Raw genomic sequence first — 18,861 nt, 5'->3', positions numbered from 1 at the left:
GGATTCTGGCAGTTTTTCTGTAGTGTTTAAAATTTTCTTGTAATACTCAACATAATTTAATTGCCTCCTCTGATATACAATTTAGCTTAATTTTTGCTTTTGGGAACCAGCTCAATGGCTTAACAGTGATAGATTCAATCACTACATGATGTTTGAAGAGATATCTTTTATTTGCTTCACGCATACAACTTAAAGTTTTATTGAATGAAAAAATGAATCCTTTATTTTTGATTGAATAATAGCACAAAGGTCAAACTCAGAACACTTGAGAAAGTGGATTTACATATGTAAGAACTAGTGTATAGTTACTGTTAGGTCACACACATAAAATATTTAAAAGGAAGATACACTGAATTATACAGAGCAGGCATATATGAGAAAAAGTCATGACATGTACCTTCAGCATGGATTACAGTAAAGGAGGTAAAATGAAAAAAAAAGTGATCAATAAGTAATCAGCTCTCATATTTGCTATTACATAAACACACCATCCCACTCCTCTACCATACTGAGTGTTCTCACCTATACTACACTAAAACCCAAATTAAGTCAGTTCAATTGAAACTTTGAGAGTTGATGAATGAAATGTACACAAACTGCATTATGTTTTCTGTTCTTTAAAATAACTATTTTCTGTATATTTAGGCATTTTATTAACCTGGCGGGTTTATACCTTTTTTCTGAACTTTTTCTGTTTTTTATTTTCTTCCTTTTTTTTAAAAAAGTCAGACTAAGGTCAGATAAGTTTGAGAACCTGTGAAATGTCTTACAAGTTTAATGAGGCTGCAAATAGGTTCCCAATGCTTATTGATATGCAAGAAGAAAAATGAATGTAAATAACTGATAGTAGATAAAACTATTTCATATGCAAGAGTGGCACAAAGTAACTAATTGCTCATTTTTAAATCGCTATTTTCAGAGAAGTTTCTCAAACATTAAATATTCTGTACACATGTGAGACACCAGGTGTGATATGCCTCTCTGCAACCTCCAATAAGTGCAAAAAAAGAGTGTGTAGAAACCCAAGGTCCTGTAGATAGCAGATATGCACATCAGAAAGTACAGCTTCCCTGCAGTTTCCTCACAGTGTGGCTCTGCCAGAGTAGTGTCTGAATTTCTCCTGTTGTGCTGTTGAAAAGAGGGAACAGTACAATATGACTCAAAGTTTACTTTGCTTCAAACAAAGGGGAGATGTACTGAAAAACTCAAAGAGCCCCTAGTTGATAGCTGTCAAAGCAAATAGTGTGCACCCTTAATTAAGAGCTCTCTGAAGCTAACCTGGAAATAAATGAAATAATACTGCTGTCTGCTTCATGGATCCCATCAAGACAGTTTGGACTTAGCAGCTTGTGTGCAGTTGAATTCTAGTTGCTGTTTTGTGCTGCGTTTAATTCTATCCATTTTTTTTTTTTTTTGCTTACCTGAAAGCACTTGTTCCACTTCTTCAGACTCATCTATAGCTACAGGTTTCAGTAGCATGGCAAAAAACACAGCAATGCCTATCACCTGTGGAAAAGAATTCAGAAGAAATACTGTTTTTTTTTTTGTTTTTTTTTTTTTGTTTTGCGTGGTGAGAAAATTGTCTGTGTTGTCACTTGTATGGCATGTGGAAAAGTTGGTGCCCTCTCAGATTGTGTGCAGTAATTTCATACACCTCAAGTTTTCCCATCTACACAAACCTTGAGAGGCTGCAGTATGAAGATGCTTTGGAAGAGAGAAAGGGCCAGAGACATGACCCACTTGATGGACTTTACTCTGCCATACTGGAAGCCATACAGCAGGGTGAAGAAAGTTGAAACCCCACTGATGGACAGCAACAGGAACCAGCCCAGGAACACACACCACCAGGGCAGCCAGCAGCCCCCTGAAACTTTCTTCTTCTGTATCTTCACGGGAGGTGGGCTTTGCAAACGAGAAATGAGAGAGGAGGAAAGAGAGGGATTAAAAAAGGAGCACATCTATTAAAAGTATGGATGTTATTCATTCATTGGTGTATTGCATGCTGTGGTACAGACCAGCAGGTCATGTGACTGGAGAAGACCATCTCAGCCTTGCGCACCAGCTGACTGGCCGTGTTCAGAGTCTGCTTGTAGTCGTTAAGAGACTGAAAGTTCTTGTCATCCAGTTTCTCCAGACACATGACTAGATGACAGAGACCGGCTAGCAAGAACCGGCTGCAGTGCACCCAGTGGGGGTTGCTCTCAGTCTCTCCTTTGACAAGAATAGAAGCAGACCAGCATATCAGTACCCTTCTTTAAGTGATATATAATGTTGCTCTTTGCTCTTGGCCAAAAATATACATTAGTCCAACTGAACTGCTGTTGAATCATAATATCTCTTGTACCTCAAATGACACTTCAGCCCCAAGTTCTGACTGACCTTGCATAATCTGTATGAATTCATGCATTTTTTCTAAAGCAGGCCCAAGGTCATCACCGCACTCCAGTGTTCCAACCTGGGATATCTTGTTTCTTGGACTTCTGCTCAACAATGAAATCACCTCCTCTGTTTCCTAAGAAAGTGGAAGACATGCTAAGTTTATGCTTCATGTACACATAAAACAGCACTTATCTCTCTCTTGCTCATATCCCAGAGGATAATTTATTACCTACCTTTAGAGTATTTGCCAGAGTAACAGCAGGAGGTTTAATGTTCTCCTCTGCGTCCACCTTTTTGGAAATAATTCGGGGCTTGATGCTGCGGAAGATGGTGATGATGAGGATGTTGATTGGAAACATGAGAAGGCCGCTCTGTATCCCCACCATGATCTCCTGCCACTTGATTGTAATTGAACCTGTAGAGTTTTACAGAAGTTGGTTTCGGGAAAAATCATTGACATCCAGAGTTTTCTTTTTATCTGTTCTCCTAATGGTTAAAACTTAGAAAGGTACTGGCCACATTTTAAGAGTTCACCGAAAAAAAAAGGTTAAAATGTAACAGAACAAAGCTAAAGCTTTCACAGTGATCCATTGATGGGATAACATGCTGGAGAAAATAATTTAGGGAGATGTGTCAAAATCTATTAATAATAACACTAACAACTATACAAAGAATGCTTCCCTTTATCAATCCAACTTAGACCTTCAAATGACAAAGCATAGAAAACAGAATAAGAACAAAGAAACTAAGATGTGGTTCACCAAAAGAGTAGACATCAGGTGAGTTTTCGTCTACAGGAAGGTTCCAGAAAGCAATGTTGATAGCCATGGTACAGAGGAGCAGGCTCATGCAGCAAGACACTCTCTGAGCTCGTGTGAATGGACTGCGTGAGGGAGGATCCAGGATAGAAACCCAGATGTGTTCATCCCTAAAGCCGGTTGATGTTCTGCTCTGGAAAATATTCCTGTTAATGTAAAAAATGAAATGACACCAATAACTTTTCAAGTCTTTTTCAAGAGCAGAGCAAGGTTATTGGAGCAATGTTTATAGTCCCAATTTTGACCTGAAGCTGGCAATCTCATTGGACTTTGCAGCACTGAAAGTTTTTTTGGTCATGCCGTCACCACGATCGGCACTCAGCCAGCAGCCACAGAGGAAGTGCCACACATGTCGAGTTTGCAGGTCTTGGACGGTCACTTTGTTAATGTACCTATCAAGCAGAAGAATTCACTCAATCTTTCATGCAATGTGAGAGAAGCAGAAATTCCTGTTGATATACAAGTGATGATGTATTTTCTTTGGAGATATGGTTCTTTGGTGACTTTCTTTCTGCAGCCAAGCACTTTGGGTGACTCCCAAAGTTCTCCTATTTCTGTACTACACTATAGCTGATACGTGCTCTGTATCATCCCCTGTGTGTATGTGTGTAAACCATATGCTCAGAGTGGCATTTCATGAGAAGTGATAACAAGGTAGTGCTTAATAAGGTGACAGGAGTGACATTTAAAGTGGCAATTCAGATATGGCAGCGAACTCTCAGCAACTATCCTCATGTTTCACCGCTGAATCAATCAAGGCTTATCGAGAAATACTTATGTCTCACATTAAAGCAAAGCTTTTAGATGAACATAAAGATGCTATCAATCTTCATTCCAGCAGATTTGTAGTTTATGAAATGTTTAGTTTTTTATACGCTGCTTTGAATAGCTTCTAGTGAAAGGATTTCCGTACATCAGGAGTTCTTAATACGCTCAGCCTCTGCACTTTACCAAGTTCACCTCTTGTGCAAAACTGAGCTCATTCTCATCTTTCACAGTACCATGACGGGTGACCTCCTGAGTTGTTGTGCTGCAGTCTGATGTTTCGCACATCACCAAGTGGGAAAGGCGTGGCCAGTAGGAAAACATCGACTGCTCCTCTTTCAAACACGGGCTTGTCAGGATCTGTGAGGTTTTGTGAGTCACTCTCTCCCTCTGAGCCAATCAGCTTCACTGTCACCTATGGGTCAGCACAACGCACAGATAAAACTGGGTTCACACTTCTGTCCTGGTGTGACGAAACACCACATGAGTATGAAACGAAACAACACATGAGTATGTATGTAATGTAGCACAACTAAAACGATGTGAACTTCACAACTGCTTGTCCATTGTGACCCTTTTTGCTGTTAAGAAAGCTCTAGATGTGGAATGATCAGGTAATTTTTTATGTTTTTTAAACTTTTTTAAAATGTCTCTATGTTGAAAACTCACCACTGCTTATTTGTTCATCTATCACAATGAAAACTAAAGTATTTCTTCTCTTAGTCTTAAGATTATCCTTATTATTATTATTATTATTATTATTATTATTATTATTATTATTATTATTATTATTATTATTATTATTATTGGAATTATGCTGATGTAAAAAGTATAGATTGTCTAGAGGTTTTTTTTTTAACATTTTCTTTGAGATTTTCATCAAACAAATCTGTTTCTGATTATACTCCATTGATGGGACTTTCAGTAAAAGTCAGTGCCTGTAATTCAAAATCAGCCTGTCCCTGGAGTTCAAGAATTGGTAAAAAAAAAATGTAATTGGCATCTGATTTCTACCTACACTTAAAAACAGTTATTTGGTTAAATTAAACTCCTAACATATCAATGTTAGCATGTTAACATTGTTTAAGGCTGGTATCTTAAGGATGCTGTGAGAAGGATCACTTTTAATTGGACTGCCTCCCCACCATCTGGCCTGGAGTCTCATGCACACTGTTGTTGGTCCCAACGGTGCTGACTAGAATACTCAGGTGCTTTGATAGAAGTCTGTAACCAGTTCCATTCTGATGCTGAGTAACAATCAGGTTGTGAATGTCTTCAGAGAGCTCTTTGCCTTTACCCATCATGAGGTGTGTCGTATTTAACTGCTTGGGGAAAAAAACGACCTTTTTTATAGGACCATCAATTTGCTCTAGCCCAGCTGATGTTGGTTTGCACTAATTGGAAGTTCAAGTAGTAATTACTGACAGATTTCAGGTGGTATGGTGCATTTCCTTGACAAAGTATAGAGTCTTTTCATGGTGTGTTCATTACTTTTTTCCTGTGTTATCGTACTTAATTCCCCAGAATCATTATTTTTGGACCTGAACGTTGTGATTTCTTTTCACGTGTGGATTATCTGAGTTTATACCAATGTCTGGTAAAAAAATTTTGTTTGAATTGCAGCTTTGGAAATAAATGTAATAAGGAAAAAGTTGACGGGTTCAATACTTATTTTACACCACTGTTTCTAGAAGGGAGGCTTTTTCAAGATCATTTTCAAACTCCTCACATCCCCTTTAACATTATGAACAAGTCTGTTTAGGAACCAAAAAATATTTCTTGACTATGCAGCCTGATGCTATCTAAAGAAGGTATACCCCAGAAGACACTTCAGCCCATGAGCAAGAGGTAGGAAAAAGGGAAAGATATGAAATGTACACTATTCATTGCAAAAAGGCATAAACAATCATTATTGTTCTTTTGGCTGACATTTTTGTTCTCAGGAGTATATGGCCTTTTCTGTGAGCAATTTTCAGTTAAACAGAAATGATCATCATTCTGTCAGTAAAAGAAGGAATCTTACATCAGCTGTAGTCCCAGCATTTTTACGATGGCCAGTTTGGACACTGATCAGATAGTTGTAGAGAGCACCAGGGTGATTGTCCTCCAGCAGAGTCATCTTCCTCTGACAGTTCAAAACACAAAACATAGTGATGAATGTGCTGGCAGCTATAACTAAACTAATACACTGCAGAGAAAATGATAATTTCATACATATAAATTTAATGAGTGCTGTCTGGAAAGGCTGACCTTAGAGCGTGACCTGCGGTCAGCATAGCAGGCCCAGAGCAAAGTGACCAGATAGAGGCCAAAGAAAGCACACAGCAGTGCTAGTACCACGTAGTTGTCATTCACTGTTGCAAACAGCTGTGGTGTTTTAGAAATGTCCACATGATTTGGCATCACAAAGAAAGAGCTTCCAAAGAGGGTGAGGTGGTTGCACAGACATTGGGTTTGATATACTGTGCTTTTCTCTCCCACCTGAAAGAAAGAGAATGAATTATTGTCCAATATTTATATTGAAGAATACAATGCAGATGCATTTGAATGCAGTTATAAAACAATTCAGATACATGCTTGGAAATTTTTCAGGTGGAAACTCACTTGGCAGCCATCAGGTCTCCACGTTAGGTTGGTCTCATTCCAGTATACGCACTTGCTTATAAAAGAAGAAATCTCCAGTGTCAGGTCTGGCTCCCAAGCGGAGTTGTAGAGTCTGGCATCAACATACCAGAGTCCAGGTGTTTGCTGTAGCATCACTGGTGTTATTTTCCAGCAAAAGTTTCCTGTTGTAACAAACGTTTTCATGATTCCAATAACCCTCTACTCTGAGGTATTAAAACGGAAAAGCACACAAGGTAATATAATGTCTGTTTCTCTGTTTTGCTAATTATTTTTACATGAATCAGTATAGTATGGCAAAGCATAATATCTATAAGAATAGATAATACAGAATAAGTGTTATTTGTGTGCAGTCATAGATAAAAACATGTTTGTAATGACAGTTACCCTCATGGTTCAAGATGGTTTTGTTGCTATAGTAGGTGTCATTGGGAGGTGAGTCGTAAGCCAACGTAAGAACCAATGATACATTTGCATTTGGCTTCACAGTGATGAAGATGGTCACATCCGGGTCAGTAATGTTGATTAAAGTCACCGCTTTGTTGTCTTTCTCTAACGCAAAGGTGTTATTTATCTGTTCGACAGCACCTGGACGAGGAATAAAGATCTGGAGAAAACACAACAAAGAAGATACGACAATAGAAAAGTCAAAGGAGTGTTATCTAATCAAAAAAGCTTCAGCTCATACATTTTATCCAGCCAAGGATAAAGTCACAGAAAAAAAGTCAATTAAAATAAAATAAAGTCCCAGAAAATGCTTCCTGCATCCTTCAAAGATAAAGGAAATGATAGTAGATTTCTGAAGATCTGGGCTCTGCTATAAGCTAGTTGACATTTGTGGGATGGATGTGAAGATGGTGCCAACCTACAAATATCTAGGTGTCCACCTGGACAAAAAGCTTGACTGGTCCCTTAACACAGATGCACTCTACAGAAATGGGGAAGAGCCACCTCTTTTTCTTAAGGAAGCTCAGATCCTTTGACATCTGCAGAACGATGCTGCAGATGATTTATCAGTCTTTGGTAGCAAGTGTGTTTTTCTATGGGGCAGGGGGTAGCAGTATAAAATACAAGGTTGCAAGGCGAATAGATAAACTAGTCACAAGAGCTGGCTCTGTGACTGGAACCAGGTTGGACTCACTGGAGGCTGTGGTGGAGAGATATATATAGGAGAAAGTAGAGGTCGCTCTAAAGTACACTGGTCATCCACTTCAAATTATCTCAGTTGACCACAGAAATAGCAGCAGTGGACGACTCATCTCTCTGCACTGCAGGACTGGGCGATATAAAATATCATTCCTCCCTGCAGCCATTAGGCTTCATAAGTCTAACCAATGGGAGACGAGCCAACAGACAACTTTTATGTATGTTTTTATAATTTCTATTTCAAACTTTCTATTCTATTCTATTCTATTCTATTCTATTCTATTCTATTCTATTCCTCAACCTCATGCAAGAAAAACAACGGCCAAAAGTAGCAATGGTAAATAGAGGCTATAGAGCCCTCTAACTTTTAATTTTTCAACAGTAAATATAGCATTATGTTCTTCTCAAAGACTAGTTTCATTGTCCCTTAATCAGCCACCAGCTATACCTCTATCATCTCTTCCAGGTTTGAAAGCTGTATGTTTGAGCTCCCATCACTCAGTGTGATGCTGTAGACAGGTCCTGTGATGTTTTCATCTGAAGGATGAGGATTGCTTGAGAACGTCGTCAGCTGAGAGAGGGAAAGAGTTCTGTCAAAAAGACTGCAGTTAACTGCAAATATGCAAACACACATCATGCTGCTGAGAGCAAACACAGACCTGGGAGATGACACTGCTGTGCTGTTGGAGCTGGGGTTTCAACACTGAATATTCAGGAAATATGACGTATTCACCATCCTTTTTTGAACCTATCATTGCATTGCTGAGGCTTGGAGGTGTAAAACTTTGGAAACAGAAATAATAATTGGAAAGGGGATCCTGCTCAAAATACAAGTTTACTCATATGTAAGGAGTCTGTACATTCAACAACATTCTGGCATGAGAATGAAAGTATGTACTCAAGTCAAAAGACAACTATCACAACAACGAGCAAATAAAACATAAAACTCCATATAATTTATACTGTTGAACAATAAAGGTTCATTATGTGGCAATCAACATATATCTATATCTATATATATCTTTATATATATATATATATATATATATATATATATATATATATATATATATATATATATATATATATATATATATATATTCTAAAAAACATACCTGTCCTGATAGAGGGTGCCTGTTGGGTGCTTTAAGGTAATTGCCTCTGAGGTGACTTTACCCAAAAGTATCGATATTAAGCGAAATATCCCAAAGATATCCTCAAATAGATACTGCAAACAGGAAGCAAAATGCGGCCTCACAAAACTAAAAAATGAAAAACATCAAAACGTGTACGATTTTCAAAAGATGCCACAGTCATGTGTTGATCTTACTGGAGGATTTGGGTTGGTCTGGATGTCACATTTTTTCATTGAGAGGAGGAGGATAGCAGTAGTGCAGTTGATTATATGACTGATAGTGTCGTTGTTATTCTTAGCAAACCCAGCTGACAGACCTTGTGTGGCATCAAACAAATCCCTAATAAAACTATCCTAAGAAAGAAAAAAAGAGAAAGTATTAATAGATGTTTGAAAAAAGTCATAAAAACTGTAATAATTTAAGAGTTTTCCATCATGTGGGTACCCACTCTACTCGCATCTGTTGGCTCTCCTACTGTTGTTTCCATTCGTTGGAGTTCCTTGTCAGCCTTCTGTGTCCCCCCCAAAAAAGGGGGAAAAGAACTTTAAAACTTTGTGGGGAAGACAAATTAAACAACCACTGCTGTAGTGCAACTTAACTTATGGGGAAGCTCTCACCTTGAGAACACCAGCAATAGCTGAGTCAGTACTCCTTTTGAACCCTGAAATCAAATAAGTGTTTGTTGTATTTATTTTCTTTCATACTTGATTAAAATCATGAGTGACAATATGTTTAAATCTAACTTACGGGATCTAGTTTCTTTGGCAGATGCTGCCTTCTCCTGCAAAGAAAAATAACAATAAAAGACATAAGCACTGATGAAGAAGTAAATTCATATTTTTCTGCTTTGTTTTGTTTTTTCTCACTGAATAGAAATTGTAACCCTTGCCTTTGTGTTCCATGACGACCGCAAACCTTCAAAAGAAGAATAATACTTTAAGCAGACAGCATGAAAACAGTAAATAAATTAACTTCTCTTTGTTGTGCTGAATGAAGGCGATGAAGGAGAGGACAGAAAGAAAAAAATATAGGACGGAAATGGAAGGGAAAACCAGTTTTAGCAGTGATGAGGGAATAGTAGTTGCATACTGTGGATGCAGAGGAAGCCTCGTTTTTGGTTGCAGTCAGATGTTCGGATGAGCTGAAGAGGATTCAGCTTCATGTATGTGCAGTTGTCCACATTGTCTGATTAAAAAACAAGCATGAAGACACATCAGTTCAAAGCAACACAACATGTGGAGAGCTTGATTTTGGGACAGTGTTTCGGCATTATATTTCACCTGTCTCAGTCAATCTGCTTAAACAGATTTAAACTTGTGGGCCTATAAAATGCTGCAGACTTTCAGCAAGGACAAATGGCATATCCAACATCACATCGCGCTTTGCTCCACTGCACTTGCTCCCAATTAAATTTGGAACTGATTTTAAGAAAGTTTTGATTAATTTAAATTACTTCCTTGCTTGGCCTGTTTTTATTAATTTATTTAAAACCCCATACATCATGGCCTCTTAGGTCATCCTGTAAGAAACCTCCTGGTGATGCTACCATTCAGTTTTAAAAGTAGAAGTCACTGCTCTTTTGCATTTGTCAAACCCAGACCATATCATTATCATTTTATCCTCAGTAGAGACAAAGGCTATTACGGCTGAAACGATGATATAATTTCATTTAATTAATTTCATTGATTAGACTAAGAGTGAAAAGTAGCCTTCAAATGATATCTTCAGGGGATTTGTCAGGATTTTAAACAGCTTGAAAGTACACCCAAAGGTCAAACATGTCCATTTATATTTAAAACAGAAAATAGTTTCTTTGTCTGTAATTCTGTTTCAGAAAATTAACTTATTTAAGCTTAAACATGTAAATTGGAATGAATAATGTTCTTTATTCCACATTTCAAAATAGTTTGAGTTCTTCTCCTTAGTGAAACGATGGTTGTAAGTACCTTGTGGCTTGTGCCACTGTTCGTGCTTCAGATAAAATTAAACACTGGGGCATTTCATTAAGTTTTTCTTCATTCTTCTTCTTCTTAAAACTAATTTATTCATTTCAACGATCATGGGCAAAAACAAAACACACACACACACACACACACACACACACACACACACACACACACACACACACACACACACACACACACACACACACACACACACACACACAAAAAAAAAACAGAAAATCAACTTCATCATTCAATTGAAAAACACGTGTTTTTACTCACCTCTGGAGGGTTCCAGGTTCTTTTCCTGTACCCCCTTCCCCAGCCAAAAAGTAAAATTGCTTGTGTTTCTTTCAAGAGGGGTATTCTTCAGGAAGATTTTGATTTGGCTGTCCAGTACCTCCAGCAGCTCTCCTCCTCGCTGTTCGCAGCTGCCCTTTGCCTGGGACCAGGTTTTGGATCCCCCAACAAAGTCAAAACAGACTTTTCTGAAGACAAAATCACACAGGGCAGGAAAGCCATTGCCTGGACAGGCATCAGACTTTCCAGACAGATACAGAAATTCAACTGAAATCCACAAAAAGACACAGGTTCGGAGAAACATGTCCTCTGTAATTGTACTGCAAGGGTCCAAAGCACATAGTGCTGTTGGAGCCTTGGCAGAAACAACTTCTGATAACAAGATCACTTCCTCCTGTCACATGAAAATAAGGACGCTTTCCCCACAAAAACTCTGCATAAGTTGCCTGTAGATTAGGAAAATCACTGCAGACACTCAAACAAGATGCAAAGTGAAGGAGTCTCTGGAGACCATGGCTCAGCCAGGCTGAATCTTAGGTTTTGCCAACCCTACAAAGAAGTGTTTTTTTTTTTTTTGTTTGTTTGTTTGTTTGTCGTTTTTTTCGTTTTTGTCCACATAAAACACTTTAATTCAATTTCCTTTTTTAACTATTGTGAAAAAAAATATCAAGAAGTGCTTCTTTTCTAATAGATGAAATCACTTTTTGTCTACTGCCTTTTGTAGCAGTGTTACAAGAACTCTTCCATCTATCACGTTCCCAGCATGGAAATCCCGCGATACTACATATAGGAAGTAGTTCCCGCGCGTGTTTGTGTAACATGTTAGAAAATGCTTTCAGTGCCCTTTAATGCAATGACAGATCAGCGTCCATGGCGGGACTTCTGAAGGTAACATTAGAGATCGCTTTAACACAATTCATTTGAAAAGAGTAAGATTAATTCAAACGTCGTTGTGTGCATTGCTACCGGCTAACGTTAGCTCGTATAGCTCTGCCTGAGAAAAAAACAGGAAACAAACACTTGAGAGTCAGCTCGGGTTGGGTTTTCTGACATATCAACACAACATCGTGGGTTTTGTTAACCAGATTTTCCTTCATATTCGGAAGGGATACTGTTTGACAGCAGCACAGAAACATATTTGAATTGTTTGGGTTGACAAAGTTTCTACCCATAACACAGATAGAACTGAATCATCTGTATTTCTCATGAAAATGTATACATTCAAAGCTTTGCACCTTAATTAGTATACATAAAAAAAGATCAGAAGCATTCAGATCAAATCAGTATCCTCCCAAGATTCCCCCCTTGGATCCCATTTGGCCTACTGTAATAGTGTTATTACAGTGAAAATCAGACAAGTTAACAAGTACTCAAACGAAAGTTTGCTGCATAAAACCGAGATACGTTATTTCCATCCAGTCCATGCTTGTTAACTTTATTATGAAACACAAACCACAGTAGTTTACGTTAGCATTGACTGTGAACACCCATGCTAGAAACACAAAACAAGAAACAGTGATTCTTTTAAGAGTTAAATGGATTTTTTTTTCTTTGATTTTGTGAAAACAGAAGCAGCTAAAAGAAGCAGTGAAGGTCATCAGCTCTGGCAGCCTTCTGTTTGCCTCCTACCTCACCGTGGTTGGAGATGAGCGTTTTTATGCCAACCAGCTGATGCCCCTTCTGCAGAGGATTGTGGGGGCAGAGACAGCACATGTGTTAGCAGTGAAGATGATTGGTCTGGGTGTAGTTCCTCTGAACCGCTACCAGGACCCTGCATCATTGGTAAGCACTGTGTGATCTTCATTTTGGTCCTTTAAATTTTCCATTGACAGCAGATGCAAAAACTTTCCACATCATGAACAATCATGATAGATAGAGCACAAGTATTTACACTGATGCACCATAAAGTTCTGCAGGAAGTGCAGCACAACTTAGCAGAGGGTTAAAAGGGTATTCCTGGCATTTTACTGAGGTATGTTGCACAGAGAGAAAAAAAAGACAGTTTTACAGCATGCGTCATATAGGATTTTCCACTAATGCAGTAGTTATCTGTTATTAAGGCTAGTTTTGGCTCTCAGTATTGCTCAATATTTCCCTCTTACACTGTTTTCTGTACACTTGTGGTTATTTTTATTGTCTACTTTCCTTTTATAACAACATGGATGTCAGCAGACTTCATAACTTTGTTTCTATGTATTTACAGGAAGTAAACGTCCTGGGCCTAAAGTTCAAAAACCCCATAGGTATTGCAGCAGGTTTTGATAAGCATGGAGAAGCTATAGATGGGTTATATAAAGTGGGCTTCGGTTTTGTGGAAGTGGGCACAATTACTCCCAAACCCCAGGAGGGAAACCCCAAACCACGTGTGTTCAGACTCACAACTGATCATGCAGTAATAAACCGGTAAGTTTTAACATGCACTCTTTTTACTAATTATTGTTATTAACACAACATATTTTAACATTGTAAAGTCTGGTGTTTCATATGATCACTTTTTTTACTTTAATCCCAATTTTTCTAGAAACTAGCAAAAATCAAAAAGTACAGCCAGAAATAGTGTGTAAATCTTCGGGACTGTATGGATCCTTAAATTTACCAGCCTCTTTTAGCCTAAAAAAACCACATAATTCTATTTTGATTAATAGTATTGAGTAGCTTCATGTTCTTCTTCCTGTCACAAAACAGCAAAAGATGTCTCAATTGGAGTTAAAACTCTTAGAAAACAAAATGGGAGCAATAACAATATGGCTACGTGACGGTTTTATGTCATTTTTCATATTTTTCTGAACATTCAGAGATTACACTGCCTACATATTTGTTGCCACGGGCCTCACATTTACTAGGCTGTGAAAATGAGTTCATGGGCTTATCTCCATTTCTCTAGCTTTGAATAAATTAAAATTAAAAAACATCTCTCTGTTGCCCTCCATCTCTCTTCCTCGCTCTTTCTTTCTTTCTTTCGCTCTCTCTCTTGTATATATGTATCTATATATAGAGAGAGAGATATAGATATATATATATATATAAATAGATATATATAGATATAGTTGTTGGGAATTCAGCTCGGTTTGACCACTAGAGTCTGGTTAGTCAGGTTTTTCTACTATATGAATTTTATTTCTGTGCAGCAGACTGCTACTCTGAAGAGCAGCCTGTTGCATTATGTGCAGTTTGTGCATAGGTTAAAAACATTAATAGCTAAAAGTTTGTGGAAGAAGAAAGACAAGAAATTACCCTCACAGAAGGAAATCATTCTGAATTGTTTGAGTGACTTGTGTATGAGCAGTGTCATTTTGAAGTTTTTCTTTCAATACATTCTTATGCAGTAATCTGGTGTCTGCTTCTCATCAGATATGGATTCAACAGCTGTGGATTAGCAGATGCACAACAGAGGCTGTTGGCTCGTGCAGACACACAGAAACAGCACAGTGAAGGTCAGCAGGCGCTTTTTGTGATAGTGGTTAAACACTCTATTGTACTCTTTTGTAGAGCCTTGACCTGTCCTTGTGTGTTTGCAGGCTTTGTTCCACTTAAGTCACTTCACATGATGCTGCCTTTGTGCTCATCTGAACTTTCCTATTTGTGTGTTTGTGTTTGAATACTTGTGTTGCTCTTTGTTTATAGCTGGCCTTCCCCTGGGCATCAACCTGGGGAAGAACAAGCTGTCCCCGGATGCAGGGGCAGATTACTTGGAGGGAGTGAGAGTGCTGGGCCCATTGGCTGACTACCTGGTGGTTAATGTCAGCAGTCCCAATACACCAGGTCTCAGGGATCTACAGGGGAAGGCTGAGCTCCGCCAGCTCTTACATATGGTATTACTGTTTGAAAGTTAATGGGGTTGGAATTTCACGGGGACAGAAAAGTTTACACAAAATAAATAATTTTTTTCTCATGACCAGTTTTTGTTGCATTCAAATGACAGAAAGTCTTCACATAAGATGGTTAAAAGTAAACTTGAACCACCATCCCCTTATAGAGAAGAAAGGCCTGAAAACAACAGAATTTTTATCAAAAAATAATTTTCACCTTGTGTTTTAATTTTCCTGTTAATTTTTTATTAATTTTCATTTTTGATGGAGCATAGCTTGTATTTTACCCTGCAGGTAAAAGAAAAATAATGTGTCTGGACTTGATTGCATTAATGTAAAAACTAATGAGAAAACAGATTTGAAGTCCACTTTCACGTTGCACTGCTAAATATATTTTAATTACAAAAAAGACCCACTTTTTGGAGATTTATTTTTTGTTATCAAATTAGACATATTCAGTATGGGATTCAATAAGAATTCAAAGCTGAGAAATGCTGTTTAACTCCATACTGATGAGCATTCCACATGTGGTATTGCCCACTTTGATATCAAGTCCCATGAATTGAACAACTTCTCCCAGTTGATGTTTTGCACCCATTTATTGAAAACGGACTAATCAATGCACCGGCAGTCTTTTGAAAAGTTGCACTCATCTGATCATTCACCTTTTTTTAATGTGCTCAGGTACTGAAGGAGCGTGATGCCCTGCAGGAAGGATGCAAACCCCCAGTGCTTGTGAAGATTGCTCCTGACCTCACAGCACAGGACAAACAGGACATTGCCGATGTTGTCACTGAGGTTGGTTATACATCACAAGCATTAAGCTTTTTAACTTTAAGCTGAATCCTTATTTTCAAGCTTGTTTACATTTTAATAATTTTATTTTCATCAGAAGAGATTTTTAGTCTTGATTTATTCTTTTATTTGTTTTTAAGGTGTAAAAATGTAGTGTGATTTGAATTCACATCTGCACAGTATGCTCTTTTTTTCAGAGGGTTAAGGAGTAAAATTCTAATCATTATTCCAAAGTGTGGTTAAAAAAATAAAAATACTGCTAAAGACTGTTGGAAAAAGTTTTGTCCTTCTTTAATGAAAAAAAAGAAAAGTGTTTACTGGAGAAACTAAACAGGCTAAAGTCTTTCTTTGTGGGACGTCACATGCAAATCACACACACACCCTTTTCAAGTCTGCAGCCACCATCCTGTTGGTACATCACTTTTGAAAACCATCAACTAAGTTCTTAAAACAACATTTTAAGAAATCCTATATTTTTTGTAAAAATAAAATTTATCAACAAAAACAAAATAATTAGCATAAATTAATTAGTAGGATGAGTTTTATGAGTTTTCTTTTGTAAAGAAGATGTAATAGATTGTTTTTTTCTTTTCTTTGAAACATCCAGACTTGTTTTTGTGCTTATTGGAGCGAGGAGACAAACTAATGGAAGAGACGTTAAGAAGAGAACAATTTAAGCAGCACTCTGTTCCTCACAGTACATTTAACACTGGAGGTCTTTGAAAGTCAGGTGGCTTTTACCCACTGTTGCACTGACTTCCTGTCCTCTCCTTGATGTATGCTCTATGTTGGCAGCTTGGAGTGGATGGTTTGATGGTGACTAACACTACTGTGTCTAGACCTGAGACGCTTCAGGATCCAAACAAGTTTGAAGTTGGTGGGCTCAGCGGCCAGCCACTCAAAGACCTCTCGACCAGCACTGTGAAGGAGATGTACAACCTCACTAAAGGTACCCAATTACTAGTGTAACATTAAAATTTACATATACAATACATCTTTGACATTATGTCTTTCTTTTTAGGTAAAGTCCCAATAGTTGGTATTGGTGGTGTGGCTAGTGGGCAGGACGCTTTGGAGAAGATTCGTGCAGGAGCGTCATTGGTTCAGCTTTACACAGCTTTGACGTATCAAGGTCCACCTATAGTGACAAAGATAAAGCGAGAGTTGGAACAACTTCTGAAGTGAGTAAGACTTTGTTGAGGCCAGGGCCAATTTTTCTAGGAAGTTTAATCTTTTTAAGAGAGGCCCACTTCACCCAGACCTTTTCTTAAAGAGAACTGAAAGTGAATTGTAAAATTTTAACCAGAAAATTGGTAAAGCCTTGAAGTTTTCTCTTGGATTTCTGACTCTGTAGTTCAGCTGAAGAATTTCAGCATCATTTTATCCAAAATAAAAGTGCTGACCCATTTTTTTCAACAGGGAACAAGGCTTCAGCAGCGTGTCAGAGGCAGTGGGAGCAGATCACAGAGGGTCTGATACGTCCACTCATAAACCCATCCCATTGAAGGAGACAGTAAACCTTAACACAGACTCAGCACCTGTAGTGGCCATCTCTGCAAACTAGGCCACATGATCCACCACTTTTACTGAACTGTGATAAATGCACCATGTGTATGACTGTTCGTCCCCCGTCCATTGATTTCAAGGATGAACAGACATGGAGTTTTGTTTTAATTTATAGGGATTTGTTTCTATTAAATTCATATTTTCAGTATTTGTTGTAGGAAGTGCAAATGTTCAACCCACAAAATCAGCCTCTGGCCTTAACTTAAACTTTACAGGGACATCAATCACTTTAAGGACACTGATGAGTGTCCTTAGGCTGATGCATGTATTTAATTTAAATACATAAATCTTTTGTTTCAGTGTAAAAACAGTTTATGATTGTTGAGTGCACATTGACACCAAGGTGCCTCAACTCTCCAAAAACTACCCGAATAAACCTTTTCTTTAATGTTTTCTAACAGTCAGAAAATAATCTTCCTTCTGAGTTTGGATTGTAATGCAAAAATTGTGGATAGATAATGTAGGTTTTGAGGTTGACCTGACCTATATCAGTCTTTACTGTTCTTGAAACACATGGTGTATAGAAACTTGAGGAAAGACTGGAACATTGAACAACATTTGGATTAAAGAGAAAAGTATTTGCTCAATTTGTCTTTAAGAGTAGGAGAACCTAAATCCAAGAAAGATCTGTTCTTGGTGACTAGCTGTGAGCTTTTTAATTTAAGGGAAAGTTTGTCAGACCTCTTTAGATCTTTGATTGGAAACTCTCATAGATCAACACAAAGAGTAAGGGCAGGTCATTGGGGCACTTTATGATGATACCATATGTCACAAATAAAAGGCAGGTTTTTATCCTCGTTTGCTACCTTGCTCTAAGAAAGTAAGGGGGTTGACATTGAGGTGTCCAAATAAAATTTTGGTCTGAGTGGTTGTCTTTGGATAAGATGCATTTGAGACCTATGTGTTTATTATTTCTATTGTGTCATTTTACTATGTTAATCTCAGGATGACAACATGGAAAGCTGCTTTGTGTGTCTTTGTATATTTATTTGAATAATATTTTGTGGTTTGTTCATAGAGTACCCTCTGAGAGATTATGACTTCATTTTCTGACCTGACCTTGAAGCATTTAAGGAAGAAAGAAGCACCCTTAAGTAAAACATGAATACTCTCTTATTGGAGGGCATAGAAAGCTGGTGAATGCAGGAGCGGCTTAAAGTAATGTCCTGATTTTAATGCAATTAAACATATATTGTGGTTCCTCCCTCAAAAACAGTTTTGATCCTGTGTTTGCAGGGAACAGGTTTATATTTCACGTGGACTGGAAAGTGTGTGCTTAAGTATAGTTAACTAAATACAGAATAGGGTTATTATATGAACAGAACTGAAGTGTTCTGTCATTTTTAACAATTGTTTTTCCCGCAGACCTCATGGGAGAGTTTGGAGTTTGGCTAAGATTACCTGTAGGACATAAACCCCTGAAGTCCTCTACCCCCATGTTAAACTCATCCTCCTGTCCTGTTTTGCTAAACTGTGGATAGTGTGGTATCATGGCCTCCTGCTGGTTGTGGATGCTGCTTTTGTTGTTGACTGGTTTAGAGGTGTCTTCTGTGGTATCACCCTGATCATCCCAGAATAGATT

General features: G+C 38.0%; 2 protein-coding genes and 1 long non-coding RNA gene across 3 annotated transcripts; 1 reads left to right on the top strand and 2 right to left on the bottom strand.

The window, feature by feature from the left end:
* Window positions 1-784: 784 nt before the first annotated feature.
* On the bottom strand, window positions 785-9,636 carry pkd1l3 (polycystic kidney disease 1-like 3). Its single transcript, XM_074666515.1, has 20 exons — window positions 9,614-9,636; window positions 9,484-9,527; window positions 9,315-9,377; window positions 9,061-9,219; window positions 8,846-8,958; window positions 8,390-8,513; window positions 8,179-8,301; window positions 6,972-7,191; window positions 6,567-6,748; window positions 6,213-6,443; window positions 5,986-6,087; window positions 4,199-4,377; window positions 3,443-3,589; window positions 3,141-3,343; window positions 2,613-2,794; window positions 2,380-2,512; window positions 2,016-2,211; window positions 1,680-1,902; window positions 1,422-1,506; window positions 785-1,128 (listed from the first exon to the last, which is right to left on the bottom strand). The coding sequence occupies exons 3-20, from the start codon at window positions 9,351-9,353 to the stop codon at window positions 1,082-1,084; spliced, it is 2,688 nt and encodes an 895-aa protein (XP_074522616.1). The 5' UTR covers window positions 9,354-9,377; window positions 9,484-9,527; window positions 9,614-9,636; the 3' UTR covers window positions 785-1,081.
* A 118-nt stretch (window positions 9,637-9,754) lies between these two features.
* LOC141787420 (uncharacterized) lies at window positions 9,755-11,528 on the bottom strand. The gene is made up of 3 exons (XR_012598069.1): window positions 11,092-11,528; window positions 9,956-10,051; window positions 9,755-9,781 (listed from the first exon to the last, which is right to left on the bottom strand). It is a non-coding gene; the product is annotated as an uncharacterized LOC141787420 (long non-coding RNA).
* Window positions 11,529-11,862: 334 nt separating this feature from the next.
* Window positions 11,863-18,851, top strand: dhodh (dihydroorotate dehydrogenase). Its single transcript, XM_074665639.1, has 9 exons — window positions 11,863-11,997; window positions 12,679-12,891; window positions 13,313-13,512; window positions 14,461-14,543; window positions 14,734-14,921; window positions 15,603-15,716; window positions 16,509-16,662; window positions 16,735-16,894; window positions 17,133-18,851. The coding sequence occupies exons 1-9, from the start codon at window positions 11,980-11,982 to the stop codon at window positions 17,275-17,277; spliced, it is 1,275 nt and encodes a 424-aa protein (XP_074521740.1). The 5' UTR covers window positions 11,863-11,979; the 3' UTR covers window positions 17,278-18,851.
* Window positions 18,852-18,861: the final 10 nt, after the last annotated feature.

This window comes from Halichoeres trimaculatus, unplaced genomic scaffold (assembly GCF_033239565.1).
Source record: "Halichoeres trimaculatus isolate MK-OKI-2021-1 unplaced genomic scaffold, fHalTri1.1 fHalTri1_scaffold_3, whole genome shotgun sequence".
NCBI classification, from domain to species: domain Eukaryota; kingdom Metazoa; phylum Chordata; class Actinopteri; order Labriformes; family Labridae; genus Halichoeres; species Halichoeres trimaculatus.
This window is presented reverse-complemented; position numbering and strand designations above follow the sequence as displayed.